A 13329-nucleotide genomic window follows, 5' to 3' on the forward strand; every position below is an offset into this window, starting at 1 on the left:
AACAAAACGACTATTCACGTTGGTGTGTAGAATATATGAGTCTGGCGACATACCATCTGACTTTCGGAAAAGCATCATCCACACAATTCCGAAGACGGCAAGAGCTGACAAGTGCGAGAATCATCGCACAATCAGCTTAACAGCTCATGCATCGGAGCTGCTTACAAGAATAATATACAGAAGAATGGAAAAGAAAATTGAGAATGCGCTAGGTGACGATCAGTTTGGCTTTAGGAAAAGTAAAGGGACGAGAGAGGCAATTCTGATGTTACGGCTAATAATGGAAGCAAGGCTAATGAAAAATCAAGACACTTTCATAGGATTTGTCGACCTAGAAAAAGCGTTCGACAATATAAAATGGTGCAAGCTATTCGAGATTCTGAAAAAAGTAGGGGTAAGCTATAGGGAGAGACGGGTCATATACAATATGTACAACAACCAAGAGGGAATAATAAGAGTGGACGATCAAGAACGAAGTGCCCGTATTAAGAAGGGTGTAAGACAAGGCTGTAGCCTTTCGCCCCTACTCTTCAATCTGTACATCGATCAAGCAATGATGGAAATAAAAGAAAGGTTCAGGAGTGGAAATGAAACACAAGGTGAAAGGATATCAATGATACGATTCGCTGATGACATTGCTATCCTGAGTGAAAGTGAAGAAGAATTAAATGATCCGCTGAACGGAATGAACAGTCTAATGAGCACACAGTATGGTTTGAGAGTAAATTGGAGAAAGACGTAGGTAATGAGAAGTAGTAGAAATGAGAACAGCGAGAAACGTAACATCAGGATTGATGGTCACGAAGTCAATGAAGTTAAGGAATTCTGCTACCTAGGCAGTAAAATAACCAATGACGGACGGAGCAAGGAGGACATCAAAAGCAGACTCGGTATGGCAAGAAAGGCATTTCTGGCCAAGAGAAGTCTACTAATATCAAATACCGGCCTTAATTTGAGGAAGAAATTTCTGAGGATGTACGTCTGGAGTACAGCATTGTATGGTAGTGAAACATGGACTGTGGGAAAACCGGAACAGAAGACAATCAAAGCATTTGAGATGTGGTGCTATAGACACATGTTGAAAATTAGGTGGACTGATAAGGTAAGGAATGAGGAGGTTCTACGCAGAATCGGAGAGGAAAGGAATATGTGGAAAACACTGATAAGGAGAAGGGACAGGATGATAGGACATCTGCTAAGACATGAGGGAATGACTTCCATGGTACTAGAGGGAGCTGTAGAGGGCAAAAACTGTAGAGGAAGACAGAGATTGGAATACATCAAGCAAATAATTGAGGATGTAGGTTGCAAGTACTACTCTGAGATGAAGAGGTTAGCACAGCAAAGGAATTCATGGCGGGCCGCATCAAACCAGTCAGTAGACTGATGACCAAAAAAAAAAAAAAGTCTCCTCAAGTTGATGAAGACCTTATCATTGATGGGATGTTAAATCTTAATCCTCCTTCCTTCAAAACTACAGACTTACAGAGGTGAGCCAAGCATCGCTGGCCATGCTGGGAGAGACTATTTGTCTTCCTCTGTTGGTAACCAAAAGGCAAATCAACTTCATATACTTGTAATGCAGAATGTATGCCTGGTCTATCAGGACTTATCATAATTGAACATTTGCAGTGTTAGATGCTTAGAAACTGTACTGTGCAACTATATGAGCTAAACAGCCATAGAAAATGTTACTATCTGGGCAATAATTATTTTTAATTACACAGAAATTATTTATCTTTATGTGCTCCTGAAACACTTTTCAAATTATTGAGTCTTTATTTTCTTTGTTAGTCTTGCAACTTACAGTAGATGAGATTTGTAAGCAGGCAACACTAGAAACAGAGCATGGAAATGTTGTTAACTTACAATTATCATCCACTTCTTTGCTGTCGTCGTCTTCTGCATAATGAATTCTGTCTAAGCTGCATGTCTGCTTGGAATGTTTGCCATCAAATGGTAACACTGTTGCTTGTCCACTGTAGCCAAGGTCAATGATCTGCCCCAGTATAAACCCCTCCACAGGGTCAGGAACCCACACTTTCTGCTTCTCCATGCTGTTCATTGCTTCACACCTACAAGCATAAGAATGACACACGTAAGTAACTGTTACATTTATCAAATGTGAGGAGGAAGACTTGACAGGCATCATTTATTTATTTATTTTGGCTTTAGGCAACAATGAGCAAACAGCAAGCAACAGTTAAAACTGCACAGAGTTCACATAAAACTTAGAGTTAAAGTAAACTGACAGAATAAGCTCAGCCTTGTGGATAGTACAATATACAAAACTAAGGAGATTACATTATGTAAGATACTATTCTTAGAATAGTTTCATATGGAGCAGCTTATTCAAGATTGTGTGGGTCTGTAGATACAAATGTAGCTTCTATATTAAAAAGTATACTAAGATGTGACAGTTTCTGCCCTTATGTACAATTATATGTTCTTAATTCAAAAAATTACTTGAACCAAGTGGACTTATAGTAAAAATTTCAAAACTGTGTAACAGCTTCTTTTAAGTATTCGGGTATCACATTGTATTCATTCACATCAAATCTGCAGAGTACGGATGTAACACACCTACGTAGGGAAAACTACTTGAAACCAGTTTGCTGCATAGTACTTGTTATGCTTTCTTTTACTTTGTGTGTGCCAGTATTATATGATTAAGATTGGCCACATCAGGTTGGTCCTGATCACAATTTTCAGAAAGTAAAATTCTTATTCGATGTGACTGTGCAGAGTAAACTCTGTGTCATTTTGCCTTGCTTCTTTGATGGTCCCAATATATCCAATATATATCTGTCAGTTTGCTTGAAGAAGTTTGGATTTTTCAATTTCTGCTAAACACTATGAGCGTTCACGAGTATCAATATGACAAAATATGTACATGAAATGTATTCGCAGTTGTGAAAATGGACAACTATCACCTGTATAATGGAATCATGACAACAAACATTTGTGCAGGCTGGGACTCGACCCTGGATTTCCCACTTATTGCGAGTGGTTTCTGAACAGGAAGCAAATTAAATAAAACATATTTATCTGTAAAAGCATCAAAACAATGTAAAGGCTTCCCTTCCACCAGACACAGCACCCGAGCAAATGTGCAAAAATCTTTCTTAAGAAAGACCTGGCCACATTGTCCCCAGTGCCACTACCAGGCAGAAGCGCACAAAAGGAAGGCGGAAGTCAAGGAGGAGGGGACAGTAGAGTTGGGGGAAATCCCAGCTTGGTCTGGTATATTGCATAAAAGAAAGGGGCATATGTCCATGCGCCTAACCCATCATGGGGTATGATATAGAGGGAGGGAGTCTCAGACATCATCTGGTGCGGGAGGGAGGGGGGGGGGGGGCAGTGCCGATCACATGTGATACCATCCAGCTGAGGGGGGAATGATGTAAAGGTGCAGTAGTACAGTTAGTGCTCAATTTCTCTGTGGGAAGTTTGTAAGTACTGCCAAAAGTCAAGATAAAATGTATTGCCATCAGTATACAGGTAAGTGATCGTCCATCCCTTTGATCCAGTTTCCAGACGTCACTGGTGGTAGCACAAGTCAGGTGGTGGCCATCGTCATCCACTACGTGGCAAAGGGGTATGTCCAACAATCTGACTGCGTGACAATGTTGATTTGTGACGAATTTTCCACATGCGACGTGGTGCCATGTTATCCGGACATTGGAAGGAAGGAAAGGCTGGTGGATATGACACACAGCCATGGTCCACTGCATTGATGGATGTTTGACGTTGTTGTGGGTTTGCCGTGAAGCAGTGGAAGTAGTGTGATATAGAAGTCTTTGGTTTGAGGAAGGCGCGTGCTCAATAAGTGAGTGTGAGAGTAACCGAAGTCAACAATGAAATCAGAAATGTGCACCACATGGGGCGTGATATGACCTACTGGTACCGCCGGGGATATGTACGTGAGCATAAGAATGTCCAGAAACCTTTGTGTAAGGGAAGCATCCCCTGCTTGTGCATGGAGGGCATGTACAAGGCTACCGCTCAAAGTCACACATTAGCAAGGCCAAGGAGTGTGAACATCTTGTAACGGACCTTATAGGGTGTACCAGCCATTAGAAAGTATCTAAACGCAACCTGGAGACTGCGACCGATAGTTGATGGCAGTGGGAGTACCTGTGTGATGTGGACCATCTTCTACCCCACATATTGACTGAGGTATCCGACACGTTGTAAAGAATTGAGTCATCGGAGGAGATCATGTTGAACTGCCATGAGGATGAGTTAGAGAGCATGCGGAAAACAGATGGTAGTGAAGTGTCACGCAGTGAAGGTCAAAATGATACCATGGTTTCATAGGTTCTGTACCCACGAGAGGGGTGATAAGTCATTATGTGAGAGGTCATGTCCAATGGGCATCGACGAGGATTTAGCCACATTCATGGTAATGCCCGCTGAAGTTCCGTGCGTTGATATCACATCAACTATCATTAGGCTATATAGCATGACACAGCCAGACTCAAACTTCCGTATGTCATCAACCATATGTCTACAACCTGTACCAAAAAGAGGAAGAAGCACTTTCCAGAACAATTGACATAGGGAAAGTGGAAGCAAAATCAGACGACATAAAACAAATTGAAATTCTAATAGACAATTCGCGACTCAAGGAAGTAACAGAAGCGATAGAGAACTACTAAGACAAGCCGCTAATCCCAGGTACAAAAGAAGAGCAAAAAAATTGTTCAACACAGTGTCACAATCTAAGAAAAGGTACCTGAAAGCCTGCAACAACTAAAACGGCGTGCAGAAAACCTTACACTCCTCAGGTCTTACGCCGAAAAGCGAAATATATACGAGGATAATCCCAAAAGTAAGGTCTCCTATTTGTTTATAAGTACAGAACTCTGTTTGTGTGGCAGTTGGTCATACTGTTATGAAGAGTGCTTCACGCGCTGTGTGTAAACATGCGCACGCCGCGTTGAGGCGCTAAGTCTTGGCTTGGCAGCCGTTGAGAATGGAGCTCCCGTTGGATGTTACCGCCAAGTGCGAATTGCGCGCATTTATTCGGTTTTTGAACGCAAAGGGCACTGCGCCGATTGAAATCCATCGTCAATTGACGGAAGTGTATGGTGAGTTGTGCATGGATGTCAAAAATGTTCGTAAGCGGTGTAGAGAGCTTGCAGCTGGTCGGGCCGAAATTCACGACGAACAAAGGAGCGGGAGACCGTCAATTTCTGAGGAGACAGTGTTGAAGGTTGAGCAAAGAATGCGTGAAGATCGGCGGATCACCCTGGATCATCTCTGCACGTTGGTTCCTGAGGTTTCCCGAAGCACCGCTCACAGAATTTTAACGGAAACATTGAACTACCGGAAGGTGTGTGCAAGATGGGTACCACGCATGCTGCCTGAGGACCACATGTGGCAGCGAGTTGATGCTTCCCCCGCGCATTTCTTCACCGCCTTGCAACCGAACAGGGCATCTTTCTGGACTCAATTGTCACGGATGACGAAACCTAGGCATAACACTTTACACCTGAGACCAAGCAAAAACTACGCCAGTGGCGGCATCCTACTTCGCCAAAGCCGTGGAAATTCAAACACAGTCTGCCGGTACTGTGAGACTCTGAAAAAACTCGAGCGGGCAATTCAGAACCGGAGAAGAGGAATGTTGAGCAAGGGCGGACACATTCTCGATGACAACGCTCGCCCACACATCGCTCGGCAAACCGTTGCTCTCCTGTAACAGTTTCAGTGGAACATAATCATCCACGCACCCTACAGACCTGACTTGGCGCCCAGTGACTATCACCTGTTCCCTAGGTTAAAAGAACATTTGGCCGGAAAGCGATTCAGCTCCGACGACGAGGTGCAAGAAGATGTTCATAACTTTCTGAACAGCATGGCGGCGAGCTGGTATGACATGGGCATACAAAAACTGCCACAGCGTCCACAAAAATGCATCGACAGAAATGTTACTTATAAAAAAAATAGGAGACCTTACTTTTGGGATTACCCTCGTATAAGAATATCTTCTGTATCTTCTGTGTAAGAGAAGGAAAGAAACTAGTGGAGGAAGCCTCAAGAGATCCATATATTGGGTTATGCCCCAGAAAACGAACTAAAACACATTACATCGATATGAAAATGTGGGAGACGCACTTCGATAACAAATGAACAAGGAAGGACTAAAAGGGAGACCAGACGGCAGACAGGACACAATGCCACAAACAACTACGGAATGGGTCCCATTGACCACAGAAGAGGTCAAAGATGCCATTAACAGCACCAAGAACAAAAAAGCTGCACGCCCTGACAGACTTTATAGCGAACATTTAAAAGATACTGCCCAAATACTAAAGCCAATATGGACAAAACTCTGCAATAAGTGCTAGAAACAGCCTCCATTCCAGAAGACGTAAGTGAAAACAACGTATGGACACGAATCATAGGCACAATACTGTGATGGAACGAAATATGGATCTCGCATAACCTCTCCCTATCGGAGCCTATATCTCTATCAAACGGAGTCCTTCAGGGAGACCCACTGAGTCCTCTGTTATTTATCCTTGCAGCGGAAGAAACTGTGAGTTATCCCAAAGGGAGGGTGTAATCTCATATGCATATGCAGACGATATTGTAATAAGCGCAACGGACATTGCAAAGTTTCAAGAAGCAATAAACGATGTGGAAGACTGGCGTGTCGAACACAGCTTCGAAATAAATGTGGAAAAACAGAAATGATGGCACTCCGAAATGTAGGAAGAGCACCCGAATCAGCCGAGGTCTTCATACTGGAGAGAAAACTGAATATCGTACCAGACTTCAAGTGCCCAAGTGTGACAATACAAACAACCGCAAAATGTTTCGCGAAACATGTGACAGAGAAGGCAATGCAAGCAATAATGGCAATCCATGACATACAATATATTAGATCCCTCAGCCTACAGACAGCAATGGCACTATTCAGAACAAAAATCTTACCAATAGTGACGTATGGTATAGAAGTTATCGGACCACATCGTACAGTGAAAAACCTAGCGACACTAGAAAGAGTAAAGGCGACCTATATAAAGAAAGCAATAGAAGTGTCCAAAACAACACGATCCAGAGTTATATACTGGCGGGAAACCCTTCCTCACTGAAGACTTACGGATAAGCCTGATGCTACCCAACATGAGCGCTTTGGAAAGTCTACTAAAAACACTGAAGGAAAAAACCTCCAGAATTTTACAGCACAGGCGCCATAATTGACAAAACACGGACAAAGGAAAACTTCGAAATGAGACACGTGACCAACAGAATGGCAATCCATGGTTTCCACCTCCTTATTTGCACCAGTACGTCATAACATGAACCTAACGCAATGTGTGAGTGTTAAATCTTTCGTCAGTATGGAAACGTTACCATATAGAACTCTGTATCAAATAAGTGACTATGCAAATCACAATACGTAAAATTTCTAATTTCGCGTACCGTATTATTATTGTGCTTTGAACTTGTATGCTTATTTGGCTGCAATAAACTTATTATTATAGGTTTCAAGGTCGAGATTCATTTCGTAATTTTATCCGAACAGAAGAAAGAGATTGTTTTGAAAATACTGACCATCGCTGAAAAACATCAGGCAGTCCATAAAACAAAGAGACAGGTATATATCTTTTACACAGAAAACCACTGCTCTAGACGTTTCGAATTCTCCTCTCCCCAACAACACACACACACACACACACACACACACACACACACTTTTCATCAAACGCCAATCAAAAGATAGGGGAATCTAAGCGCAGTGATCAGGTGACCAATGAAGCCATCAAACTTGCCAGAGGTGTCACGAAACGATTAGGGAATCGCTGTGAGAATGTCCTCATTATTGGAAAATTTGCGGAATCGCTGTGAGAATGTCCTCATTATTGGAAAATTTGCGGTTACTGCGAATCAGTTCTTCAGTTGCCTGAACATTGCCGTCTGTGGTCGATGTCGATTGCCTTCTTTCCCCATCAGCGCCATCCTCGTCTGTGCGGCCTTGTTCACATTTTTGGGACCATTTCACTATGACTAGAAACGATAGTGCATTTGATCCATATACCATTAGAATTTCAAGGTCAATTGTGTGCAATCTAGACGTTTATGCAACAAAAATCGTGCTGTCCCTCATGTTTCAACTTTCTAATCCACTTCTAGTTGCCTTGCCATTTCACTCCCACACTGTAATGCACCCATAATCCATTCCGCAACAGAACTGTCTGCAGGAAATCCGAAGCGTGTAGTCTCTTCTAACAATGCGAAACTCTTACAGACTCGTACTCGGGAGGATGACGTTTCAAAACCACGCCCGGTCGTCAAGATTTAGGTTTCCATGATTTCCCTAAATGGCTCCAGGCAAATGCCGGGATGTTTCCTTTGAAAGGGCAACGCCAATTTCCTTCCTCATTCTTGACCCAGTCCGAGCTTGGGCTCCGTCTCTAATTACCTCGATGTCGACGGGACCTTAAATCATATCTTCCTTCCTTCTTAGCGTGGTACGGCATGTGTAACCTGTTTTTTGCTGTTCCCTCGTATTTCATTAACAGTGTGTTGGAACAGTTGCAGAACGTGTTAAAATTTATCCCAAGACATTTAGCATACAACAGCATCCAAAACAAATGAGGGGACGAAAATATACTTTGCTAGGTAACACAACTTTATTACAAAAACAAAATTGCACTGTAACCATAATTCGGTCATACATAAAAAAATATACCAGGCATTAAGAAAGAACAACAATGAAATAAGAATAAAATATGCCCCAAAGGTAAAATTCGGGCAACAGGATAGTCTCAAAAAGGAGAATCAATATGTTCTATAACTAACTTCACAAGAAATCTGACGCAAAGGCGCTACAAAATGCAATAAGTGAGCTAAAGTATATAATAATTGTGTATTAAGCACTGTCGGACGGCACATTTAGCGAATTCAAATGGAAACTTCGACAGAGCAGAGGAAATACGAGTGTTTCACTAGGCGAATCCTAAGTACAGGGAACACACCACAAGGCACAAACACTGTCTGTGTACTTGTTTAAAGAGCTAGGGATCTTCACTGTAGCCTCACAATATATATATTCACTTATGAGCCGGCCGGAGTGGCCGAGCGGTTCTAGGCGCTACAGTATGGAACTGCGCGACCGCTACAGTCGCAGGTTCGAATCCTGCCTCGGGCATGGATGTGTGTGATATCCTTAGGTTAGTTAGGTTTAAGTAGTTCTAGGGGACTGATGACCTGAGAAGTTACGTCCCATAGTGCTAAGAGCCATTTGAACCATTTTTCACTTATGAAATTTGTTATTAACAATCCGAACGAATGCAAAAGTGATAGCAGTGTACATGGCTACAACACTAGAAGAAAGGATGATCTTCACTACTCAGGGTTAAATCTAACTTTGGCTCAGAAGGGGGTAAATTATGCTGCCACAAAAGTCTTTGCTCACTTACTTAATAGCATCGAAAGTCTGACAGATAGTCACATAGCATTTAACAGGAAATTAAAAGAAATTCTGAATGGTAACTCCTTCTACTCATTAGATGAATTTCTGGATATAGTATGTGGGTAATTTCCCCACCCCCCACACAAAAAAATAATTGTCATGTAATATTTTGTGTAATGTAATATCTTGTATAGACAGCTTTTATTAACCTGACACGTTCCACATCATTACGAAGTGTCGTATTCATGATCTATGGAACAAGTACTAATCTAATCAATCACAATAGGCTGGAATATTCTGACAAGGGGGCTATCCATGACACGACGGCCGGACACTTTAATCACATCGCATAGCGGCCATCTTGAACAACTCTCGCAAATATGACAGCACTGATGTTGTAATGATATGCAGTTCGATGTCCTGCAGTGCAGTAAGTGCTTCACTGTAGAGTAGGGGGTCTACATCGGATTTTTTAGTTCCTTCTCCAGCCAGGAACAACCTACTGAAGTCTGTTCCAGCAAAACCTATTCCATGCGCAGGTCATTTTTCCGCGATGACAGATGAATTTCGCCGGCCGGTGTGGCCGAGCGGTTCTAGGCGCTTCAGTGTGGAACCACACGACCGCTACGGTCGCAGGTTCGATTCCTGCTTCGGGCATGGATGTGCGTGATGTCCTCAAGTTAGTTAGGTTTAAGTAGTTCGAAGTTCTAGGGGACTGATGACCTCAGATGTTGAGTCCCATAGTGCTCAGAGCCATTTGCACCATTTGAACAGATGAATTTCTCCGAAATATCTCGTCGTTGCATACAGTATGACGACCGGCGAGCAGGAAAGCAGCAGGTGGGAGACTCAGAATGGGCTGTTTCAGCGGGAATCCCGTTAGCGCGGCACGGCGTACGGCTTCGAGCGATAGCGACACCCACGTCACTAGGCCGCGCCTTCTCGCCTACACCGACGACAGCCGGCGGCGACTACAGTGCGCGCTCCGACAGAGGTGTTTACCACTCAAGACACCGAGACCGCGACAGTTACTTCCAAAATTGGCAGGGACTTCGTTAAGTACACTATCTGATCAAAATTATCAGGGCAGCTATCAGTGGTCATTAACATGGGGTGTGTCCGCCCTTCGCCTTCGTGATGGTTTGAACTCTGCTGGGGACAGTTTAATATTTCTGAATCTCTGTGGGGGAATGACAGCCAATTCTTCCCCAAGAGTCGAGACCAGAGAAGGTACTGATGCTGGAAGCTCTGGTCTGGAGCGAAGTCGACACTGCAACTCATCCCAAAGGTGTTCATTGGGTTCAGACCTTTGGATAGGTCAGTCCACTTCAGAAATATTATTGTTCACAAACCATTCCACCGCAGTTCTCACTTTCTGACAGGGTTCATCGCCATGCTGCCGCAAACAACCATCGTCTCCCAACCGTTTCTCTACTATGCCCAAGTACATAATATTGTAAAATGTTGTCATCACCTTCCGCATTTAATGTTCTCTTAAGCGAACTACCAGAAACACCACCATTCCCTGACACCACCTGTAATAATAAGTGTGTGGTGTATATACGAGTGGCATTTGAAAAGTCCGTGCAAAGTCCGAGAGATGGCACCACCGGCGCATATCGAGATTATGTTTAGTTAGTATCATCTTTGGAAAGAACGCACACCAAGTTTCAGCCATATTGGTCTATTTCTTAGTGTTTGGCATTCGTGTGAATCAAAGAAGTCGAGTACTTGCCAAAACATGGACGAAAAAGAATTTCGTGTGCCGATTAAACATTACTTTATGAAAGGCACACGCATCAGGAGACTAAAGGGAAGCTTGATAAACATTACGGTGACTCTGCACCTTCGATTAGAACAGTTTATAAGTGGTTTCAAAACTTCCGGAGAGGCCATATTGGCAGAAGGGATGCTGAACGTTCTGGACGCCCTGTGGAGGTTACGACTCCTGAAATCCTTGATAAAATCCATGATATGGTGATGGATGACAGAAGAGTTAAGGTGCGTGAATTGCTAGTGCTGTGGGCATCTCGAATGAATGGGTACATAATATTTTGCATAAACATTTGAGAAAGCTATCCGTAAGATGGGTTCCACGATTGATCACGCTTGACCAAAAACAGAATGGTGTGAAGTGTTGCAAGGATTGTTTGCAGCTGTTCAGGAAGAATCTGCAGGACTTTAAGCGTCGTTTCGTTACTATGGATGAAACATGGATACATTACTATACTCCTGAGACCAAACAAAAATCTAAACAATGGGTTACCAAGGGTGAATCTGTACCAAAAAAGGCGAAGACCATTGCTTCGGCTGGCAAGGTTATGGCGACTGTCGTTTAGAATTCGCAAGGGATAATCCCCATCAACTATCTGGAAAAGGGTAAAACTACTACAGGTGTATATTATTCATCATTATTGGACCGTTTGAAAACCGAGCTGCAAGAAAAACGCCACCGATTGAACCGCAAAAAAGTCCTTTTCCATCACGACAATGCACTAGCACACACCTCAGCAGTTGTGGTCGCAAAATTATTGGAAATAGGATTCCAACTCGTTTCACATCCCCCCTATTCTCCGGACTTGGCTCCCTCGGACTACTATTTGTTCCCCAATTTGAAGGAATGGCTGGCGGGACAAAGATTTAATCAAACGACGAGGTGATGGCAGCAACTAATAGCTATTTTTCAGACTTGGACAATTCCTATTATTCGGATGGGATCAAGAAATTAGAACAGCGTTGGACAAAATGTATAAGTCTAAAAGGAGACTATGTCGAAAAATGAAAACGTTTTACCCCAAATACGTTAAGTATTTTCTATTTTTGGACAGACTTTTCAAACTCCCCTTGCAGTCTCTTGTTCATGTTGTAGATAATACGACAAGGGAAAGGGTGAAAATCGGTACAAGCACATACTGCACTCCTCTCGAAAAGTATCAAAGGCGCCTTTGAGCTTAACGTTCCCACCCAACGTACGTATCACCATCAACAGTATCGAATGCCCTCATTTCGTGACACAATGCGGAAACGTTTGGAATTTAATCCAGGACTTTGGTACAAAATCAGGTGATTAGGGACTTTACACCCCCCCCCCCTGTCATCCCCTGCCATAAATGCAAACGGCAAATTGTCAGCAGTGCACGGCGTACCCGAACGGTCACTCATCCAAGCACTGGGCCCATCCTATGGTGCTCAACTTCGGTAATCTGATGGGAACCGGTGTATCCTCCTTTGGATGGCCCTTGACATATAATTAAGGGAATTTTTCTTCTGGTGTTGACCAGTACCACCTTCTACAGACACTTTTTCCTAAATACACTATATACTGACTGAATAACGAGGGGGATATGATATAATCCTGTCTTAGTTCCTTGTCAACTATGACCCTCCTTTCACGTCCTTCGACTTTTAAAACTGCAGTTTGGTTTTTTAGTAAGTTTCAGATAACATGTGTTGTTCATATCTTATCCTTGATGAATTCAGAATTCCTAAGCAATTATCGAAGTGAACATTGTCTCAATCTCTTGTATTCATATACTTCTTCGAAACCAAAAGCGATCTTCTCTCACAGAGGCTTCTAAGCAGGCGTTCCATTCTTCTGTAGATAATTCCTGTCAGTATTTTGCAACAACGACTCATTCAACAGCTCAATGTAATGCACCTGACACCAGCTGCCTTTACTGGTGTTAGATTTATTACACTGTTCGTGATGTCTAGAAGTATTTCGCCATCCCATGTATCCAGCATACCAAGTGGAACAAGCTTTTTAATTGTTGGTTCTTCCAGGGATATTAATAAAAAAAACAAACACCGACCAAACAGGCCTTGAAGGCCCGACAGTGCCGACCGGCCGCCGTGTCCTCCTCAATACTTAGGCGTCACCAGATGCGGATACAGAGGAG

General features: G+C 43.0%; 1 protein-coding gene across 7 annotated transcripts in view; it reads right to left on the reverse strand.

The window, feature by feature from the left end:
* LOC126480967 (myosin heavy chain 95F) overlaps positions 1-13329 on the reverse strand; it is a 390816-nt gene that overhangs the window by 108095 nt on the left and 269392 nt on the right. For all 7 annotated transcript variants that reach the window (XM_050104401.1, XM_050104400.1, XM_050104395.1 and 4 more), the window contains one exon: positions 1870-2075. In XM_050104401.1, coding sequence (XP_049960358.1) covers positions 1870-2065 — 196 coding nt within the window. In that variant the 5' untranslated portion in view covers positions 2066-2075. The remainder of the gene's footprint in view (positions 1-1869; positions 2076-13329) is intronic.

This window comes from Schistocerca serialis, chromosome 5 (assembly GCF_023864345.2).
Source record: "Schistocerca serialis cubense isolate TAMUIC-IGC-003099 chromosome 5, iqSchSeri2.2, whole genome shotgun sequence".
Lineage (NCBI taxonomy): Eukaryota > Metazoa > Arthropoda > Insecta > Orthoptera > Acrididae > Schistocerca > Schistocerca serialis.